This window comes from Rana temporaria, chromosome 3 (assembly GCF_905171775.1).
Source record: "Rana temporaria chromosome 3, aRanTem1.1, whole genome shotgun sequence".
Taxonomy (NCBI): Eukaryota; Metazoa; Chordata; class Amphibia; order Anura; family Ranidae; genus Rana; species Rana temporaria.
Genome location: NC_053491.1, coordinates 10530247 through 10554162, shown reverse-complemented (window position 1 = coordinate 10554162; position 23916 = coordinate 10530247). Strand labels below are relative to the sequence as shown.

The following is a 23916-nucleotide window of genomic DNA, read 5'->3' as shown; positions in this document are numbered from 1 at the left end:
GGGGGAGTGTCTATGGCATAGACACTTCCCCTTGGACGGATCTGTCCAATCGCGAGCAAGGGGCAGTCACATAGACACTCCCCCTTGCTCGCGATTGGACAGATCCGTCCATGGGGGAGTGTTTATGCGCAGCGGGGAAAACAGCTGTTCAAACGAACGCTGTCTGTTATGTTCCCCGCCGCTGTGATAACAGTAGGCAGGGCCGGGAGGGGTCACTGTGCCCATCACACGCAGCCACTTGTGCCAACACACGCAGCCACTTGTGTCAACACATGCAGCCACTTGTGCCAACACACGCAGCCACTTGTGCCAACACACGCAGCCACTTGTGCCAACACACGCAGCCACTTCGCCACCATAAATTGTCGCCACTGTGCCCATCACACGCAGCCACTGTGCCAATCACACGCAGCCACTGTGCCAATCACACGCAGCCACTGTTCCCATCAAACGCAGCCACTGTGCCAATCACACGCAGCCACTGTGCAATCAATTGTTGCCACTGTTCCCAAACACAGCCACTGTGCCAATCACATGCAGCCACTGTGCCAATCACACGCAGCCACTGTGCCAATTACACGCAGCCACTGTGCCAATCACACGCAGCCACTGTGCCAATCACACGCAGCCACTGTGCCAATCAATTGTTGCCACTTTTCCCAAACACAGCCACTGTGCCAATCACATGCAGCCACTGTGCCAATCACACGCAGCCACTGTGCCAATTACACGCAGCCACTGTGCCAATCACACGCAGCCACTGTGCCAATCACACGCAGCCACTGTTCCCATCAAACGCAGCCACTGTGCCAATCACACGCAGCCACTGTGCAATCAATTGTTGCCACTGTTCCCAAACACAGCCACTGTGCCAATCACATGCAGCCACTGTACCAATCACATGCAGCCACTGTGCCAATCACACGCAGCCACTGTGCCAATCACACGCAGCCACTGCGCCAATCACATGCAGCCACTGTGCCCATCAAACGCAGCCACTGTGCCAATCACACGCAGCCACTGTGCCAATAACACGCAGCCACTCTGCCCATCAAACGCAGCCACTGTGCCAATCACACGCAGCCACTGTGCCCATCAAACGCAGCCACTGTGCCATCACATGCAGCCACTGTGCCAACACACGCAATCACTGTGCCATCAATTGTTGCCACTGTGCCCATCACACGCAGCCACTGTGCCATCAATTGTCGCCACTGTGCCCATCAAACGCAATCACTGTGCCATCACACGCAGCCACTGTGCCATCACATGCAGCCACTGTTTAATCAATTGTTATTGATTAAACAGTGGCTGCCTGTCCCCAGCCTCTGTCCCCCTCCTGTGTCATGTCCCCAGCGTCTGTCCCCCTCCTGTGTCATGTCCCCAGCGTCTGTCCCCCTCCTGTGTCATGTCCCCAGCGTCTGTCCCCCTCCTGTGTCATGTCCCCAGCGCCTGTCCCCCTCCTGTGTCATGTCCCCAGCCTCTGTCCCCCTCCTGTGTCATGTCCCCAGCCTCTGTCCCCCTCCTGTGTCATGTCCCCAGCCTCTGTCCCCCTCCTGTGTCATGTCCCCAGCCTCTGTCCCCCTCCTGTGTCATGTCCCCAGCCTCTGTCCCCCTCCTGTGCCATGTCCCCAGCCTCTGTCCCCCTCCTGTGCCATGTCCCCAGCCTCTGTCCCCCAGTTTTCCAACAATATTTACTGCTTTTTATAAAGAAATACAATTGATTTTATGCAGTATTGAGTTTAGCCTTTTGGCCCGGCCCTCCAAAATATTTTTAGTTTCTCATGTGGCCCCATCGAAAAAATAATTGCCCACCCCTGCTATAGAGGAAGAGTTCCTATAAAGGAAGAGTTACTATAGAGAAAGAGTTCCTATAGAGAAAGAGTTCCTATCGAGGAAGAGTTTCTATAGAGAAGGAGTTACTATAGAGCAGCCTTTCTCAACCTTTTTACCGCTGGGGAACCCTAAAAATAATTTTCAGGTCTCGGGGAACCCCTGATAAAACCCATTCATTGGGGGTCAGTGGGAACAATGCCCCTTACTTTGGTGGTCAGTGAGAAGAAAGCCCTTTTTTACAGTAGTGGTAAGAATGCCCCCCTTACAGAGAACTATGAAGATCATTGGTGTAATACCACTGGCTCCTCCAAGTGGAATTGGCTCAGAACTATGTAGGCACCATCAAACAAGAGCTAAATCACCCACAGCTCAAGGAACCCCTAGCCACCTCTAGAGGAACCCTAGGGTTCCACGGGAACCCTGGTTGAGAATGGCTGCTAAGAGGAAGAGTTACTTTAGAGAAAGAGTTCCTATAGAGGAAGAGTATCTATAGAGGAAGAGTTACTATAGAGGAAGAGTTCCTATAGAGGAAGAGTATCTATAGAGGAAGAGTTACTATAGAGGAAGAGTTACTATAGAGAAAGAGTTCCTATAGAGGAAGAGTTACTATAGAGGAAGAGTTACTATAGAGAAAGAGTTCCTATAGAGGAAGAGTATCTATAGAGGAAGAGTTACTATAGAGGAAGAGTTACTATAGAGAAAGAGTTCCTATAGAGGAAGAGTTACTATAGAGGAAGAGTTACCATAGAGAAAGAGTTCCTATAGAGGAAGAGTTACTATAGAGGAAGAGTTATTATAGAGGAAGAGTTACTATAGAGAAAAAGTTACTATAGAGGAAGAGTTCCTATAGAGGAAGAGTTCCTATAGAGGAAAAGTTACTATAGAGGAAGAGTTTCTATATGGGAAGAGGTACTATAGAGCAGCCTTTCTCAACCTTTTTACTGCTGGGGAACCCTAAAAAAAAATTCAGTCCTCGGGGAACCCCTGATAAAACCCATTCATTGGGGGTCAGTGGGAACAATGCCCCTTACTTTGGTGGTCAGTGAGAAGAAAGCCCTTTTTTACAGTAGTGGTAAGAATGCCCCCCTTACAGAGAACTATGAAGATCATTGGTGTAATACCACTGGCTCCTCCAAGTGGAATTGGCTCAGAACTATGTAGGCACCATCAAACAGGAGCTAAATCAGCCACAGCTCAAGGAACCCCTAGCCACCTCTGGAGGAACCCTAGGGTTCCACGGGAACCCTGGTTGAGAATGGCTGCTATAGAGGAAGAGTTACTTTAGAGAAAGAGTTCCTATAGAGGAAGAGTATCTATAGAGGAAGAGTTACTATAGAGGAAGAGTTACTATAGAGGAAGAGTTCCTATAGAGGAAGAGTTACTATAGAGAAAGAGTTACTATAGAGGAAGAGTATCTATAGAGGAAGAGTTACTATAGAGGAAGAGTTACTATAGAGAAAGAGTTCCTATAGAGGAAGAGTATCTATAGAGGAAGAGATCCTATAGAGGAAGAGTTACTATAGAGAAAGAGTTACTATAGAGGAAGAGTATCTATAGAGGAAGAGTTACTATAGAGGAAGAGTTACTATAGAGGAAGAGTTACTATAGAGAAAGAGTTACTATAGAGGAAGAGTTACTATAGAGAAAGAGTTCCTAGAGGAAGAGTTCCTATAGAGGAAGAGTTTCTATAGAGGAAGAGTTACTATAGAGAAAGAGTTCCTATAGAGGAAGAGTTACTATAGCACAGGTGTCAAACACAAGGCCTGAGGGCTGGATCTGGCCCTCCAGGCCATTTCATGTGGCCCTCGCACCTCTCCTGCAGCTGCAGGAGAGCTCCAGCCCTCCTCTGGTCATCTTCCAGACCCCTAATTTCTGCTTTCAAGCAATGCATCCAGCTTCTTCCCAGCAGCAGCATAAGGAAAGGGGGGTGCACTGTGATGTAAGGGAGGGTGGGGGACTCAACTTCTGATGGTGGGGTGGCTCTTGACATCTAATGTAAGGGGAGGGGATGCGCAGAACATCTAATCTTACAGAGACAACCGGCCCTTTTGAGGACAATCATAATGCTGATGCGGCCCACGAGGAAATTGAGTCTGACACCCCTGCTGTAGAGGAAGAGTAACTCTACCAACATGTGAAATTTGAACAACTTATATAAGTTATTAAAAAAGTAATGCCCGCTGTTGCATTACTTTCGTCACAGCCCTCGTATTATTGGTTGATGGTTGAACTGGATGGACTTCGGCCAGATTATCTATGTAACTATTATAAAAAATGTTCCCCAAACTTGAATGGGTGTTTAAAGTAAAGTCCACAAGTCTGGCCAATCCTCTGGTGTGAAGTTATAATGTGTTATGATGCGATCTTCCACTGACACCATGCATGAGTTTTCATTGGAGAATAATTTACTATTTTGCATTTCTAATTCTAATTCTTAGCGAGCGTTAACAGAAAATCATCTGTATTAACGTATTTTGGTCATTTCCCATTTTCCCAGTTTTAGACACACCTAAATATTTCGATTTTGTGTTCCGCAGGTTTATGCAAAGCAGATGGCAGAGATGCCTCCGGCCATGAAGGGTAGCACGCCACACCAAGGCCTCGCCACGTCTTATCTGTGCAGCATGGACCCCAATGGTAAGAAATCACTGATTACTGAGCTACGTTCGACCTCATGCTGTAGCCCCCGAGCCTGGTCGCTGCTAACACCTTCAGGAAATGTTGTGTTCTTGTATATGAAGGGTGCTAGGAGCTGTTCCATTATGGAGAACCATTAATCTGGGCCCAATGATTAACAATGCAATTTAAATGCATTTTTTGCTGTGAAAATGACAATGGTCCCAAAAATGTGTCAAAATTATTGGCCATAATGTCGCAGTCACAAAAAAAAAAAACGCTGATCGCCGCCATTAGTAGTAAAAAAAAAAAAATTAATAAAAATGCAATAAAAATATCTCCCATTTTGTAAACACTATAAATTTTGCGCAAACCAATCGATAAACGCTTATTGCGATTTTTTTTTACCAAAAATAGGTAGAAGAATACGTATCGGCCTAAACTGAGGAAAACATTTTTTTTGATATATGTTTTTGGGGGATATTTATTACAGCAAAAAGTAGAAAATATTGAATTTTTTTCAAAATTGTCGCTCTATTTTTGGTATTTGAATACCACCAAAAGAAAGTTCTATTTGTGGGGAAAAAAAGGACGCCAATTTTGTTTGGGAGCCACGTCGCACGACGCGCAATTGTCTGTTAAAGCGAACGCAGTGCCGAATCGCAAAACCTGGCCTGGGCATTTAGCTGCCTAAAGGTCCGGGTCTTAAGTGGTTAACCAATCAGCTTTTATCGGCAAAGCTTAATTGAACAAGCTAAAGTTATAAGCTGATTGATTACTATGCACAGCTGCACCAGATTGTGTGCGCCAGTAACTCGGGGGGGGGGGGGGGGGGATTTACTAAAGGCAAATGGACTTTTCACTTTACAAGGGAATTTCACCCCACAGCTTAGCGAATCATGCAAAGATCTGCTGACGTCCATCATCCAATCATGTGCAAGAAAAAAATGCTGATTTGATGTTTTCCTTGAATGTGATTGGGTATTCTTTTCAAAGTGAAATTCGTACCACATTCACTGAGCTCCGAGGAAAATCCCCTTTGTCAATTGCAACTGTCCTTGCAAAACGAACGGCCTATTTGCCTTTAGTAAGTCAACCCCTGTGTGTCTTCCATGGAGAGAAGAGAGAAGACGGCTTCAGGAGTCTATTGATGGTCAACTGAGCTTCTTACATATCATGCAGATTGCTACATTCGTGCAGTGGATCTCCATTGCCTTATTTGTATTCATTATAATGGGAATGTTGGAGAATGGAAGCACATTGGTTTTCTATGTTGGAGAATGGGAGCACTTTGGTTTTCTATGTTGGAGAATGGAAGCACATTGGGTTTCTATGTTGGAGAATGGGAGCACTTTGGTTTTCTATGTTGGAGAATGGAACCACGTTGCTTTTCTATGTTGGAGAATGAGAACCACATTCGTTTTTTATGTTGGAGAATGGAAGTACATTCGTTTCTTTTTGTTGGAGAATGGAAGCACATTGGTTTTCAATGTTGGAGAATGGAAGCACATTGGTTTTCTATGTTGGAGAATGGAAGCACATTGATTTTCTATGTTGGAGAATTGAAGTACATTGGTTTCTTTATGTTGGAGAATGGAAGTACATTGGTTTTCTATGTTGGAGAATGGAAGCACATTGGTTTTCTGTGTTTGAGAATGGAACCACATTGTTTTTTTATGTTGGAGAATAGAACCACATTGATGTTTTACGTTGGAGAATGGAAGCACATTGGTTTACTATGTTGGAGAATGGACCCACATTGGTTTTCTATGTTGGAGAATGGAAGCACATTAGGTTTTTATGTTGGAGAATTGAAGCACAATGGTCTTCTATGTTGGAGAATGGAAGTACATTGGCTTCTTTAAGTTGGAGAATGGAAGCACATTGGTTTTCCAGGTTAGAAAATGGAACCACATTGGTTTTCCAGGTTAGATAATGAAAGTACATTGGTTTTCTGATTTGGAGAATGGAAGCACATTGGTTTTCTATGTTGGAGAATGGAAGTACATTGGTTTTCTATGTTTGAGAATGGAACCACATTATGTTTTATGTTGGAGAATGGAATCACATTAGGTTTTCTATGTTGGAGAATGGAATCACATTGGTTTCTTTATGTTTGATAACGGAAGAACATTGGTTTTCTGTGTTGGAGAATGGAAGTAGATTAGTTTTTTATGTTGGAGAATGGAAGTACATTGTTTTTTTTATGTTGGAGAATGGAAGCACATTGGTTTTCTATGGTGGAGAATGGATCCACATTGGTTTTCTATGTTAGAGAATGGAAGCACATTAGTTTTCTATGTTAGAGAATGGAAGCACATTGGTTTCTTTATGTTGGAGAATGAAAGCACATTGGTTTTCTGTATTGGAGAATGGAACCACATTGTTTTTTTATGTTGGTGAATGGAAGCACATTGGTTTTCTATGTTGGAGAATGGAAGCACATTGGTTTTCTATGTTGGAGGATGGAAGCACATTAGTTTTCTATGTTGGAGAACGGAAGTACATTGGTTTCTTTATGTTGGTGAATGGAAGCACATTGGTTCTTTGTGTTAGAGAATGGAAGCACATTGGTTTTCTATGTTGGAGAATGGAGGTACATTGGTTTTCTATGTTGGAGAATGGAGGTACATTGGTTTTCTATGTTGGAGAATGGAAGCACATTGGTTTTCTATGTTGGAGAATGGAGGTACATTGGTTTCTTTATGTTGGAGAATAGAAGCACATTCGTTTTTTATGTTGAAGAATGGAGGTACATTGACTGGGTGTCATGCTTGTGGCTGTCAGAGTCGTGCTATGCCTTATGGGATTTGTAGTTCTGCAAAAGCTGGAGGCCCGCTAATTGCATATCCCTGCTTTACACGTGGCGTTACGTGTTGGTCACACCTGTAGGTCCAAGATGTAACTCTGTAAAAATATCCATATCTAAAATAGTTTTTTTAAAAGATACATTATCTTGTATGATGGATTAGTTCCATGCAGAGGCGTTGCTAGGGGGGTGCGGTCCGCACCGGGTGACACCCGCTAGAGGGGTGACACCATCCCGTTTTTTTTTTAGCTGACATGCCCAGCCTGCCCTGTGCAATCCCAGCCTGCCCTGTACCACCCCAGCCTGCCCTGTACCACCCCAGCCTGCTCTGTGCCACCCCAGCCTGCCCTGTACCACCCCAGCCTGCCCTGTACCACCCCAAACAGCCCTATACCACCCCAGCCTGCCCTGTACCCCCCCAAACAGCCCTGTACCACCCCAGCCTGCCATGTACCACCCCAGCCTGCCCTGTACCACCCAGCCTGCCCTGTGCCACCACAGCCTGCCCTGTACCACCCCAGCCTGCCCTGTACCACCCCAAACTTTCCCATGCCACCCTAACTTGCCCTGTGCCACCCCAATCTGGCCTATGCCACCATAACTTGCCCTATACCACCCCAACCTGCCCAATGCCACCCTAACTTGCCCTGTACCACCCCAACCTTTCCCATGCCACCCCAACTTGCCCTGTGCCACCCTAACTTGCCCTGTGCCACCCCAATCTGGCCTATGCCACCCTAACTTGCACTATACCACCCCAACCTGCCCTGTACCACCCTAACTTGCCCTATACCACCCCAACCTGCCCTATGCAACCCTAACTTGCCCTATACCACCCCAAACTACCCTATATCACCCCGACATGCCCTATACCACCTTAACCTGTCCTATACCACCCCACTAAACCAACCTGCCACTATACCACTCTATACTACCCTAACCTGCCCTATACTATCATTTAGCAGCCTAGACAGAGGGGGGGTGACACCATGTTTTACCCTAACGGGTGACACCAACCCTAGTGACGCCACTGGTTCCATGTGATCCTAGAGAGACACACCATGCGGTGAGCGGCGAGTGATTCTATCAGGGCCATCTTTAAGGCAGGGCAAAAGGGGAAGATGCCCTGGGCCCTGTCATTGTTGTGGGGCCCAAAGCAGCTGCCTCATACTTGCCAACTATCCCAGTTTAAATAAAATATCATACCCCTCTGCAGTGAAGAGATGATGTGCTGTAACCTCTAGCAACCTATCCGTGAGCAGTATTACTGTACAGTAATCTCTAGCAACCAATCAAATAACCTCTAGCAACTAATCAGTGAGCTGTAATGTGTGCTGTAACCTCTAGCAACTAATCAGTGAGCCGTAATGTGTGCTGAAACCTCTTGCAACTAATCAGTGAGCCGTAATGTGTGCTGTGAAACCTCTAGCAACTAATCAGTTAGCCGTAACGTGTGCTGTAAAACCTCTACCAACTAATCAGTTAGCCGTAACGTGTGCTGTAACTTCTAGCGACTAATCAGTGAGCTATTATGTGTGCTGTAACCTCTAGCAACTAATCAGTGTGCCATTATGTGTGCTGTAACCTCTAGCAACTAATCAGTGAGCCGTAATGTGTGCTGTAACCTCTAGCAACTAATCAGTGAGCTGTAATGTGTGCTGTAACCTCTAGCAACTAATCAGTGAGCCATAATGTGTGCTGTAACCTCTAGCAACTAATCAGTGAGCCTAAATGTGTGCTGAAACCTCTAGCAACTAATCAGTGAGCCGTAATGTGTGCTGTAACCTTTAGCAACTAATCAGTGACCCATAATGTGTGCTGTAACCTCTAGAAACTAATCAGTGAGCCGTAATGAGTGCTGGAACCTCTAGAAACTAATCAGTGAGCCGTAATGTGTGCTGTAACCTCTAGCAACTAATCAGTGAGCCGTAATGTGTGCGGGAACCTCTAGCAACTAATCAGTGAGCCGTAATGTGTGCTGGAACCTCTAGCAACTAATCAGATTCTACGTACATTAGGGTGACCACATTTTCAAACTACCTTCCCAAAGATCAGCTTGTGCTGTAACGAATCACAGCACAGTGATTGGACACAAGAGGCGGGATTTATGATTTATCCAATCACAAGCGGGGGCGGGGATTGTCCTCCTCCAGGCATTCCCGGCCAGGACCAGTACTGTCAGTAAGTAAAGTTTCACTCCGGGGACACTGTATTGTCCTGGAATGAATGTGCCCTCAGGACAGACCTGAAAAACGCGGGACTGTCCCGGGGCAATCCGGGGAAACGTGGTCACCCTAACGTACGTCAAGGTGCGCAGCTTAGAGTTCAAAAGGTCTTTCTTGCTTTTTTCAGATCACGATTCCGAGGACAGCCGTTCAACGACTGAAGATCTGGAGAGCAGGAAGTCATTCCAAGACCAAAGGAGCCATTTATCTCACGCCAGCCCCTTACACCCTGACCGAGGTACGTTCGTTCCCCCGGACCCCATCCTCTATATCACTCTAATGCTCCGTCTTCACACTCTGCCTGGCGCTCCTCTCCCACTTGTCTCGTAAACAGGCCGTTTGTTGTTCTACCTCCCGATCCACTATAAAGAGTGCGCATTACCCCATCTTCCCCGTTTAATGTCCGCATTAATAATACATCTTTGGCACTTCTTATTCACAATCGATAGAAGGAGATTTAAATCAGCAGTAAAAAGCCTTGTCCCCTCCAGCTTCCAACCGATAAATATTTAAAGAACCAATTCACTTGTTTAAAGATTGCCCTTCTCCCCGGAATACGACGTACTTTCCGCAGATTTCCTTCTCTTTTTCGACGAGGAGGAAAAGTCAATTGCGTGAAATTAGCATTTTTTTTTTTGCTCGTTTTCCCAGAACGATGAGTGTTTAACCCCCTTCAATTCCGGGAACTTTTACCCCCCCCTCCTGTCCAGGGCCAATGTTCAGCATTCAGCGCTGTCACGTTTTTTTTAGCGGCGTACAGTCGATAGGAAATTCCAACAACAAAACCGTGGATTTTTTTTTTTCGCCGGGAATGTCGGCTCAAACTTGTCTTGCATACACACGGTCGCACAAATGTTGTTTGGAAATTCTGAACGCCAAGAACGCCGGCGACGTACAAGACGTACGACGGCGCTATTAAAGGATCACTAAAGTCATTTTTTTTTTAAATAACAAACATATCATACTTACCTCGGCTCGTTTTGCACACAGTGGCCCCCGATCCACGTCTTCTGGGGTCCCTCGGCGGCTGTCTCGGCTCCCCCTCGGCAAGAGCTTTCCACCTTCATGCGAGCTCGCAGGGTGGAAAGCTCTTGCGGGCGCACTCCCGTGACACAGCGGTGGCCAAAGACGCCGACTGTATCACTCAGCCTGGGCCGATCCTAGGTAGGGTGCACTTGGTGTCGGTGGGAGGAATAGCGCCCAATCCTTGGTGTCGGTGGGAGGAATAGCGCCCCATCCTTGGTGTGGGTAGGAGGAATAGCGCCCCATCCTTGGTGTCGGTGGGAGGAATAGCGCCCCATCCTTGGTGCCGGTGGGAGGAATAGTGCCCCATCCTTGGTGTCGGTGGGAGGAATAGCGCCCCATCCTTGGTGTCGGTGGGAGGAATAGCGCCCCATCCTTGGTGTCGGTGGAAGGAATAACACCCCATCCTTGGTGTCTGTGGAAGGAATAGCATCCCATCCTTGGTGTCGGTGGGAGGAATAACACCCCATCCTTGGTGTCGGTGGGAGGAATAGCACCCCATCCTTAATGTTGGTGGGAGGAAGAGCGCCCCATCCTTGGTGTCTGTGGAAGGAATAGCACCCCATTCTTGGTGTCTGTGGAAGGAATAGAACCCCATCCTTGGTGTCTGTGGAAGGAATAGCACCCCATCCTTGGTGTCTGTGGAAGGAATAGAACCCCATCCTTGGTGTCTGTGGAAGGAATAGCACCCCATCCTTGGTGTCTGTGGAAGGAATAGCATCCCATCCTTGGTGTCGGTGGGAGGAATAACACCCCATCCTTGGTGTCGGTGGGAGGAATAGTGCCCCATCTTTACTGTCAGTTGTGGATGGAATAGTACCCTAAGGGCTGGATAGAGGCAATCAAATGGCCACATTCTGCCCTAGGGCCACAGTTTGTAGACCACTGTTCTAAACAAAGCATCAGTTTACTGTCCTTCAGACTTTAGGGGGCCGGACTGTGGCCATTGGGAGTGGAAATGCCCAAGTGTCAGTGGAAGGAGTAGTGCACCACCATTAGTGTCAGTTGTGGATGAAATAGTGTACCCCTCACATCACCCCCTCACATCACCCCCCCACATCACCCCCTCACATCACCCCCCCACATCACCCCCTTACATCACCCCTTACGTCACCCCCCCCCCCCCAACTAAACCCTCTTACATCACCCCTCACATCACCATCTCACATCACCCCCTCACATCACCCCCTCACATCACCAGATCACATCACCCCCCCTCCCACATCACCCCCACACAACGCTGCCCCTCTTCACCTCACCTGCCCCCAAATTCACAGCACTCCCCCCTCAAACATCACCCCCCCCATATGGAAATGAGTAAAGGATTCTGAATTTTGGCCATAAATACACTTTAAATTGATTGTTCTACTGTAACTGTTACTTACTAATAAAAGACAATTTGTATCTTTTCTGTAAGGAAGTATTACAATACATGTTCTTTATACTCACAGGGGAAGAAGACAGTCCGATCGATGTCACCGGGACACATATTGTAGAAAAAGACATTGAGAACATGGCGAAAGGTGGGTATACTGACATTTTTTTTATTCTAATTTAAGATATTTTTATTATTTATTTAATATTAATTATATCTATATGGATAGATATATCTATGTATATAGATAGATAGATATATTTATATCTATATATATATATCTATATATATATATAGATAGATATATAGATAGATAGATATAAAATATTAAATTATAATATATATATATATATATATATATATATATATATATATATATATATATAAAATATTAAATAAAAAAAATGTGTATATATATATATATATATATATATATATATATAAATGTATTTAATATTTTATATATATATAATTTATTTAATATTATATATATATATATCTATATATATCTATATATAGATATATATATATATATATATATATATATATATATATATATATATTATTAAATAAATTATATATATATATATATATATATATATATATATATATATATATATATATATATATATATATATTTATTTTTAAGAATTAAAGTGCAGGTTAAGACAAATGTTTTTTTCCCATCTGTAGCAATATTCGGCCCCAATCAATACTGATCACAATATTTCTGTGTAGTCCACACTCTTTACATAGCAGCGATTTTTGGTTCCAGTCTGGGTAACATCTTCTGTGAGCAGTAGTGCCGCAATAAAAAAATGGCCATTCCCTCCAGTGACATCAGCGCCTCTTCCCCCTGATCGTACAGGCCGATTGACCGCTTTATACCTCTCTGTATTATGTCTACTACGTTGTACAAGGTGTAACCGCGCAATGAGTAACCTAAAAAAAAAAAAAAAAAAAAAAAAACTCCCTTAAAATCTTAAATATTTGCAACTAAATAGATAAATGCTATCATCCCATCATCAAGGTGCTTTTAAACATAAAAAATGCATCAATTAAAGTGTATAAAGTGTATAATTAAATATGTGAACAATAAAAAAATATATATATATAAATCAATGGTAATACATGTGCAAAACACAGTGCCAAAAAAAAACCATGCAGATTAAGTAAGATATCAAGTTCATAAAGTCCAAACAAAATAAAATAAAATTAATGTCTATTTTTTTTTACAGCTTTTAAATTAATGTCTATTTAATTGTAAAAAATATATTTTTTTTTTAAGGGAGATTTATTAGGTCACTCATAGTGCGGTTACACCTTCTACACCTTTGAGACCTTTTATCTTTTTCGTAACTGCGGCTGATTTCTTCGTTTTGTATTCTACGTCTACTAAGTGATTGTACAGCAAGTCTTTGTTCTTGACTATTTCACATGTTACCATCTTGAGTGTCTGTAGTGATCCCTTATAGCACAGGTGCTAAATTTGAACACTCCCTTTAACGCGCACTAACGCGCCTATAGTTTTTTTTCCGATGCGCTGCACATTTTGTGCTCATCCTGACCACCATTAACACTTTACAACTGCATCTTAGGCCTCGTACACACGACCGGATCTGTCCGATGAAAACGTTTTCATCGGACATGTCCGCTGCCTGATTTTGGTCTGATGGCTTGTACACACCATCAGACCAAATTTCCCACGGACAGGATACGCGGTGACGTGGCCGCGCCGTTGCCGCGACGATGATGCGGCGACGTGCGCGACCCTGGAAGGTCAATGCTTCCACGCATGCGTCGAATCACTTCGACGCATGCGTCGAATCACTTCGACGCATGCAAGGACTTTCGGCCGAGCGGACATGTCCGGTGAGTCGTACAGACGACTGAACATGTCCGACGGACAGGCTTCCAGCAGACAAGTTTCATAGCATGCTAAGAAACATTTGTCCGCTGTAAACCTGTCCGCTGCGGACCATGTTCGGTCGTGTGTACGAGGCCTAAAAAACACTGTCAATGGGGAGCGGTAAAAAACTTGGCTAAACCGCCTGCGTGTTTTAAACATAAAGCAGGGCAGAAGGATTGCGTTTATTTTTAAAATAGATTTTTTTTTAAGTGAAGGCTTTTTATTGCACACACAGGGGATTTCTCTGATGAGCTATGTCTTAATTTTTTTGCCTTGACATCAGCTTTAAGGGCCAGTTTACACCGGTGGGCTTGCACTATGGTCCATATAACATGCGCACATTGGTGTGCGTTCTGTAGGGTCAGTATGATGTGTGGTAGCAACGCATGTCAGGGTTTACCGTTTTTTTTTTTTTTTACTTTAATGAATGTCAGTAAACCAACATTCCATTCAAGTGTACATGTCCATGCACAGTGTACAGTATTGTGATACGCTGATGCTCATTATTGTTAGATGCGCTGCATTATTTTAGCATTTTTATTTTATTTTATTTTATAGGTATTATATTTATTTTATATTTTTGTTTATCTTAGATTTTATTTATATTTATACTATTTATATTTGTATTTATTTTTATTTTATTTATAATATATTTCATTTTTATGAATTTATTAATTTATATATTTTATTATTAATTTTTTGCACGCCAATGCACCTGTATAATGTGAACATGTTTACTGTGAGGTGTGCTGCATTATTTTTTAACTTTTATTGTATTATATTTATATTATATATTATTTATGTTATATTTTATTTTATCTATTTGTCATCTATATTTTTATTTAAATAATTTTATTTTATTTATATTATACTTAATTTTTTTTCAAATTCAATTTTATTTTATTTTATGTATATTATATTTATTTTATATTATATTCATTAATTTATATATATATATATATATATATATATATATATATATATATATATATATATATATATATAATTATTATTATTTTATTTATATTATATTTAATGTTTTATTTATTTATTGTATTAATCAAGTTTCACGTAGTGCACACCCACACACCTGTATAATGTGAGCATTTTTACTGTGAGGTGTGCTGCATTATTTTTTTAATTTTATTGTATTATATTTATATTATATATTATTTGTTATTTTTTATTTGATCTATTTTTATATTATTTATATTTTTATTTAAATACTTTTTTTATTTATATTATACTTAATTTTTTTTCATATTCAATTTTATTTTATGTATATTATATTTATTTTATATTCTATTCATTTCTATATATATATATATTTCAAATTCAATTTTATTTATATTATATTTATTTTATATTATATTTATTTCCAATATATATATATATATATATTTTATTATTATTATTTTATTTATTTTATATTTAATTGTTTATTTATTGTATTATTCAAGTTCCATGCAGTGCACACCCACACACCTGTATAATGTGAACAGGGACAATTGCGGGGATCATGTTGTTCACTCTCCCGTTCCTCTCTCCTCTTCCAATCACAAATGTCTTATATTCTGTTCACACAGTACAAGGCGTTCTGGGAATGGCTTAGGAGAGTTCCTGCCGTTCGCTCTCCCATTCCTCTCTCCTCCTCCATTCACAAAATGTTTTGTATTTGTAGGACACAAGGCATTCTGTGAATAGATAAGTGGAGATTGTATTGTTCACTCTCCCTTTCTTCTCCCCCGTTCCTTTTGCAAATGTCTTATGTTTTGTTCACAGAATGCAAGGCATTGTGAATGGATAATGGCAGAGCGGTGGATAAATGACACGATCCATTCACAAAATACCATGTATCCTGTGAACAGAATGCAAGATGTTTTGTGATTGGAAGATGAGAGAGGGAGAGGGAACGACAGTATCTCTGCACTGTACTATTGCTGGAATAGTCAGGGGAAGAAGAGCACTATATGCTGTGTCACGGCTGTTGCTGAAGTAGCACCAACTACTACAGCTATTGTCAGTTTCCCCTCAGATACAGCGCCTTGAAAAAGTATTCACACCCCTTGAAATTTCCCACATTTTGTCACGTTACAACCAAAAACATAAATGTATTTTATTGGGATTTTATGTGATAGACCAACACAAAGTGTCACATAATTGTGAAGTGGAAGGAAAATGATACAAATAAATCTGTGAAAAGTGTGGGGGGGAGGGGGGCATTTGTATGGCGCCCCCCGGAGTCAATACTTTGTAGAACCCCCTTTCTCTACAAGTCTTTTTGGGGGGGTCTCTACCAGCTTTGTACATCTAGAGAGGGACATTTTCCCCCCATTCTTCTTTGTAAAATATCTCAAGCTCTGTCAGATTGGATGCAGAGCGTCTGTGATCAGCAATTTTCAAGTCTTGCCACAGATTCTCAATGGGATTTAGGTCTGGACTGTGACTGGGCCATTCTAAGGCCCCGTACACACGACCAGTTTCCTCGGCAGAATTCAGCTTCCGACCGAGTTTCTGGCTGAATTCTGCCGAGAAACCCGGCCGTGTGTACACTTTCGGCCGAGGAAGCCGACGAGGAGCTCGGCGAGGAAATAGAGAACATGTTCTCTATTTCCTCGTTGTTCTATGGGAGCTCTCGCCCCGCCGAGCTCCTCGGCGGCTTCAGTGCTGAACTGGCCGAGGAACTCGATGTGTTTGGCACGTCGAGTTCCTCGGCCGTGTGTACGAGGCCTAACACATGAATAGGCTTTGATCTAAACCATTCCATTGTAGCTCTGGCTGTACTTTCGGGTCGTTGTCCTGCTGGAAGGTGAACCTCCACCCCCGGTCTCAAGTCTTTTGCAGACTCTAACAGGTTTTCTTCTAAGATTGTCCTGTATTTGTCTCCATCTATCTTACCGTCAACTGTGACTGGCTTCCCTGTCCCTGCTGAAGAAAAGCATCCCCACCACATGATGCTGCCACCACCATGTTTCACGGTGGGGATGGTGTGTTCGGGTGATGTGCAGTGTTAGTTTTCCCCCACACATAGCGTTTAGTTGAATTTTGGTGTCATGTGACCAGAGCTCCTTCTTCCACATGTTTGCTGTGTCCCCTCCCCCACATGGCTTCTCACAAACTGCAAACAGGACTTCCTGTGTCTTTCTTCCTCCAATGTCTTTCTTCTTGTCACTCTTCCTTAAAGGGCAGATTTGTGGAGAGACCACTAATAGTTGTCCTGTGGACAGATTCTCCCCCCTGAGCTGTGGATCTCTGCAGCTCCTCCAGAGTTACCATGGGCCTCTTGGCTGCTTCTCTGATGAATGCCCTCCTTGCCCGGCCCGGTCAGTTTAGGTGGACGGCCATGTCTTGGTAGGTTTGCGGTTGTGCCGTACTCTTTCCATTTTCCGATGATGGATTGAACAGAAGCTCCGTGAGATCTTCAAAGCTTGGGAGATTTTTTTTTATAACCTAACCCTGCTTTATACTTCTCCACAACTTTATCCCTGACCTGTCTGGTGTGTTCCTCGGCCTTCATGGTGCCGTTTTTTCATGAAGGTTCTCTAACAAACCTAGGAGGGCTTCACAGAACAGCTGTATTTATACTGAGATTAAATGACACACAGGTGGACTCTATTTACTAATCAGGTGACTTCTGAAGGCCATTGGTTGCACTATATTTTAGTTAGGGGTATCACGCTTTTCACATATTTATTTGTAAAAAATTTGGAAAACCATTTATCATTTTCCTTCCACTTCACAATTATGTGACACTTTGTGTTGGTCTATCATATAAAATCCTCAATAAAATACATTTACGTTTTTGGTTGCAACATGATGTGTAAAGTTTCAAGGGGTATGAATACTTTTTCAAGGCACTGCCAAGCTGGACCAATTGAACAATACACATCATACCTGGTGGTCAGAATTAACCCTTTTCTGGCTGAAGTGGGAAGCTAGGAAATCTATAGGGTGTACCCAGTTACCCAGCACTGTGATTGGCATATGATGGGGGGGGGGATCAAGGTGCCCGTTATGGAAATTTTAGAGATACATTCGTTCTTTTTTTTCATATTGTCGATCATTACGTGTGTCATGCTCCAGCCCGATAACAGAAGGTGAACGGTGACGAACGAGACATTAAAGATAAACCCGTACAGAGATAATGTGGAGAGATGTCCATTGCAGACCCCTCCTGAAAATGCTAACTGCCTGGCTGCCATGCCGATCCAATTGTTTGTGTGTCTGGCTGGGGCAAAAATAGGGGCTGTGCCTCCGCTCTGACCTTCTAATCCACAGTCTTCTTCTTAGTCAGTGACATAGTATTAAAGAAGAAGTCTCACGAGACTTTTTACATTTTAATTTTTGGGGGGGCCGAGTAGCCTGTAGCACCAGGACCAATTGGAATCTGTCTTGACGGTTTCTAAGCAGTGTGGTTGGACAGTTTTCCCCCTGCTGTCCGACAACGCTGCTAGCAAGGAGGCGAAATTATGAGATCATAGTTCCATAGTTAGTCTGGTTGTGTCCATCTAGTTCAACCAACATGATCGATTTAGTGGCCCCATGGGGGGGGGTAAAAATCTTTCTTTTACAGGCTGTGGTTGCATCGCAATTTATGGGCGTTCCTTTGGGTGGGGGGTGGGGAATACAGCCAGCTCTGAGCCCCCACCTCCTCTCTTAAAGAACACTCATTAAATTGTGTAAACTTTACTGACTGTAGCTCCACCCCATATGTAAGCCCAAATTATGAGCATTCCTGTAGGGGGAGCTACAGCAAGCTCTGGGCCCCCACCTCCTCTCTTAAAGAACACTCATTAAATTGTGTACATTTTGCTGACTGTAGCTTCACCCCATATGTAAGCCCAAATTATGAGCTTTGCTGTAGGGGGAGGTACAGCCAGCTCTGGGCCCCCACCTCCTCTCTTAAAGAACACTCATTAAATTGTGTAAACTTTACTGACTGTAGCTCCACCCCATATGTAAGCCCAAATTATGAGCATTCCTGTAGGAGGAGCTACAGCCAGCTCTGGGGCCCCACCTCCTCTCTTAAAGAACACTCTCATTAAATTTAGTAAATTTTGCTGACTGTAGCTCCACCCCTTATGCAAGCCCAAATTATGAGCATTCCTGTAGGGGGAGCTACAGCCAGCTCTGGGCCCCCACCTCCTCTCTTAAAGAACACTCATAAAATTGTGTAAACTTTACTGACTGTAGCTCCACCCCATATGTAAGCCCAAATTATGAGCATTGCTGTAGGGGGAGGTACAGCAAGCTCTGGGCCCCCACCTCCTCTCTTAAAGAACACTCATTAAATTGTTGTAAATGTTGCTGACTGTAGCTCCACCCTATATTTAAGCCCAAATTATGAGCATTCCTGCAGGGGAAGCTACAGCCAGCTCTGGGCCTCCACCTCCTCTCTTAAAGAACACTTTCATTAAATTTAGTAAATTTTGCTGACTGTAGCTCCACCCCTTATGCAAGCCCAAATTATGAGCATTCCTGTAGGGGGAGCTACAGCCAGCTCTGGGCCCCCACCTCCTCTCTTTAAGAACACTCTCATTAAAGTATGTACATTTTGCTAAATGTAGCTCCACCCTATATGTAAGCCCAAATTATGAGCATTCCTGCAGGGGGAGGTACAGCAAGCTCTGGGCCCCCACCTCATCTCTTAAAGAGCACTCTCATTAAATTGTGTACATTTTGCTGACTGTAGCTCCACCCTATATGTAAGCCCAAATTATGAGCATTCCTGCAGGGGGAGGTACAGCAAGCTCTGGGCCCCCACCTCATCTCTTAAAGAGCACTCTCATTAAATTGTGTACATTTTGCTGACTGTAGCTCCACCCTATATGTAAGCCCAAATTATGAGAATTCCTGCAGGGGGGGGGGGGGTACAGCCAGCTCTGGGCCCCCACCTCCTCTCTTAAAGAACATTCTCATTAAATTATGTACATTTTGCTGACTGTAGCTCCACCCCATATGTAAGCCCAAATTATGAGCATTCCTGTAGGGGGAGCTACAGCCAGCTCTGGGCCCCCACCTCCTCTCTTAAAGAACACACTCATTAAATTCTGTAAATTTAGCTGACTGTAGATCCACCCCATATGCAAGCCCAAATTATGAGCATTCCTGTAGGGGGAGGTAAAGACACACAATTTTGTAATCTTTTATTTACTCTCAAGAAGGACCAAGTGCATATAGCACTTATTCCTGTTGGATTACATGGCCCCATTTAGGATTAAATGTATTTGCTGACTGTAGCTCCACCCCATACGTAAGCCCAAATTATAAGCATTCCTGTAGGCCAGTGGTTCTTAACCTCAGCCCTCGAGTACCCCCAACAGGTCAAGTTTTCAGGTTTTCCTTTATTTTTCACAGCTGCTTTAAATGAATATTAATGACATGGTTTTGATAAGAGCTATTTTATCTGAGTTCCCAAAACATGGCCCATTGGGGGTACTTGAGGACTGAGGTTGAGAACCACTGCCCTACAGAAATGCTCATAATTTGGGCTTACGTATGGGGTGGAGCTTCAGTCAGCAAAGACTTTTACTCCTAAATGGGGCCACTTAATCGAACAGGAATAAGTGCTATATGCCCTTGGTCCCTCTCAAAATTAAATAAAAGATTACAAAAATGAATGAGAGTGTTCTTTAAGAGAGGAGGTGGGGGCCCAGAGTTGGGTTGTAGGAACTGCCAGCACTGAGCCCACAACTCCTCTCTTAAAGAACTCTCTCATAAAATGTTGTAATCTTTTATTTAATTTTGAGAGTTGTAAACTTTTATTTCATCTCAAGAGGGACCAAATACATATAGCACTTGTTCATGTTCGATTAAGTGGCCCCATTGAGGATTAAACTTTTTTTTGCTGACTGTAGTTTCACCCCATACGTAAGCCCAAATTATGAGCTATTCCTGTAGGGGGAGGTACTACCAGCACTGAGCCCCCACCTCCTCTCTTAAAGAACACTCTCATTAAATTTTGGAAACTTATTTATTCTTAAGAGGGACCAAGTGCATATAGCACTTGGTCCTGTTTGATTTAGTGGCCCAATTTAGGACTAGATTACAGGGATCTCCAAACTACGTCCCTCCAGCTGTTGCAGAATGACACATCCCATGAGGCATTGTAAAACTCTGACATTCACCAGGCATGATGGGAATTGTAGTTCCTGAACAACCAGAGGGCCATAAATTGGAGACCCCTGGACTAGAAGATCGCTCATTGCTGAAGGGCTATGTGATCTATCAGCTGGGGGCTGTGTATGTGTATAAGCATCGGCAGATAGATCACACAGAGCCGCAGAGTTTAGGGATCTTTTGCTATTGATGGGGCAACACTGATCATTTATTCCTAATAATAAAGGAACAGTCAGATTAGAAACAGGGGATGGGGGCTCAGTGCTAGGTGTACCGCCATCCCACAAGAACGCCCATAATTTGAAGAATAGGGTGTAGCTACAGCCAGCAAAGGAGAGGCTTTTAATCTCCAATGGGGCCACTGATCCAGACATGACCAGGTACTATATGCACTCGGTCCCATTCAGGATTAAAGGGGTTGTAAACCCTCCTGTTTTTTCACCTTAATGCATCCTATGCACTAAGGTGAAAAAACACCTTGCTGTGCTTGGCCCCCCAGCCCCCCCCCCCCCGTTTTATTACCTGAGCCCCGAATCTCCTTTGGCGCGATCCAGCGTCATTCTCCCCACGGCTTCTCGGCTCTTCATTGGATAGATTGATAGCAGTGCAGCCATTGCTGTCAATTAAATCCAACGTGGCCGCCGTGGGGGGGGGGGGGCGAGTCATACACTCGGCGGCTATGGACGCAGAGTGTATGACACGGGAGCACCACCCGCAAGGTAACCCCCGCCCCCCACAAAGGAACGCCCATAATTTGGGTTTAAGAATAGGGTAGTGCTACAGCTGGCAAAAGGAGGGCTTTAAATCCCCAATGGGGCCACAGATCTAAATGGGACTAAGTACAATATGCACTCGGTCCCCTTCAGGATTAAATAAAAGTTAAAACAATTTAATGAGAGTTCTTCTTTAAGAGAAGGCGGATGGCTCAGTGCTGGCTGTACCGCCCCCCCCAAGGGAACACCCATAATTTGGGTTTAAGAACGGGGAAGAGCTACAGCTGGCAAAAGACGGTCTTTAAATCCCCAATGGGGCCACAGATCCTACGCGCCTAATTCAAATGAGGATGAGGGGGGCGTGTTTTATGTAAATGATTGGTGACCCGACGTGATTGACGTTTTTTACGAACGGCGCATGCGCCGTCCGTGTACATATCCCAGTGTGCATTGCTCCAAAGTACGCCGCAAGGATGTATTGGTTTCGACGTGAACGTAAATTACGTCCAGCCCCATTCACGGACGACTTACGCAAACGACGTAAAAATTTCAAATTTTGACGCGGGAACGACGGCCATACTTAACATTGACTAGGCCACCTAGGGGGCAGCTTTATCTTTACGCCGGCGTACCTCTTACGGAAACGGCGTATCTTTACTGCGATGGGCAAGCGTACGTTCGTGAATTGGCGTATCTAGTCATTTGCATATTCTACGCCAAACTCAATGGAAGCGCCACCTAGCAGCCAGCGTAAATATGCACCCTAAGATACGACAGTCTAGGAGACTTACGCCGATCGTATCTTAGCCTAATTTAAGCGTATCTGGTTTCCAGAATACGCTTAAATTTAGGACGGCGTAGATTCAGAGTTATGTTGGCGTATCTACTGATAAGCCGGCATAAAGCTACCTGAATCTAGCTATTCTTCTTTAAAAGAAGGAGGGTGGCTCAGTGCTGGCTGTACCAGCCCCCCCCCCCCCCCACAGGAACGCCCATAATTTGGGTTTAAGAATGGGGAAGAGCAACAGCAAGCAAAAGAGGGGCTTTTAATCCACAGATCTGAACCGGACCAAGTACAATATGCACACGGCCCTCTTCAAGATTAGAGAAAAAGTTTTAAAACGTAAAGTTCTTCTTTAAAGCCAGAGACAGCCAGGCAGCTAGCATTTTGGGAGCTGGTCCTCAAGGGCTGACCCTTTTTTCAGTATAGGTTGCCTTTAATGAGCATTTGTGAGCTGTGAAAGTTGTGTGCCTGGAAACGATCTTTGCAAGCTCTACATTCACCACTAGCTTTCTATTTCGAGGTCAATTGTTTATTTGTGTAAAACATCAGCATTTCTACTCCTCCACAGTACATTCGTTCAGTAGGATAATTGTTACTTACAATTAGCAGAGAAAACATACAGACAGATAATAGAACAGCTGGAAGGGAATCTTGTCAGCTTTTACTGGGAGTTGTTTCATTTTTACAACACTAATTATTATCACTTTATTATTTTATTTTATTATTTATCATTTTTTATATTCCGCTCCATTCATCAGGAGATCTGCACAGTAGAGAGATTTTTTTTGATTTCCGTGTCCTGGAATAACACATTGATGAACTACAATCAGTCATTGGCATTCCTAGGATCATCAGCCCCATCTAGTGGCGATAATGCAATATTTCCCTAATTAGGGTAATTTTTTAGGAAAATGCCTTATTCTGGCCACTAGATGGAGCTGATGATCGCAGAAAGTGAACACATTACACAAATTACTGTGACAGCTGTGCAAATGCCTTAAGAATTGGTTCAAATAGACCTCATGGCATGATCTTTATAGCTTACTTACTCGATCTGTGCTTTGGACTGCAGGGGAGGCTTTGTAGTACTTTTATATTTCTTTGTATATGGCTCAATATTATGTATATCTCATACCTGAGGACCCACGGGGGAAGCTGAAAATCCCTGTAGTAGTTGGCGTTACACTAATAGCCATAACCACAGGGGGGCGCTCACTTGACACAGTCATCATTCATGGAATGCCTTGTACTTTTTTTTAGGTAATACAAGGTATTCTCTAATTGGATGAGGTAGAAAAAAGGGGCGGTGTTGTCACAATCTCAACCTTGTCCAATCAGAGAATATAAGGTGTTGTATAGATGGTTTGAGTGCCCCCCTGTGATCAGTGTGCGGTGGGGCACCCGCTTGGTACAGCTTGGCCACCCTGCTTGGCACATTCTATGCATTAAGGTAAAAAACCATTGGTAGAGCAGCAGCTCCCCCCCCAGAGCCCCCTTTTTACTTACC

The 23916-nt window shown here is 43.6% G+C and overlaps 1 protein-coding gene across 2 annotated transcripts in view; it reads left to right on the top strand.

The window, feature by feature from the left end:
* SKOR1 (SKI family transcriptional corepressor 1) overlaps nucleotides 1-23916 on the top strand; it is a 78404-nt gene that overhangs the window by 30916 nt on the left and 23572 nt on the right. For both annotated transcript variants that reach the window (XM_040342240.1, XM_040342239.1), the window contains exons 3-5: nucleotides 4374-4473; nucleotides 9614-9724; nucleotides 11961-12032. In XM_040342240.1, coding sequence (XP_040198174.1) covers nucleotides 4374-4473; nucleotides 9614-9724; nucleotides 11961-12032 — 283 coding nt within the window. The remainder of the gene's footprint in view (nucleotides 1-4373; nucleotides 4474-9613; nucleotides 9725-11960; nucleotides 12033-23916) is intronic.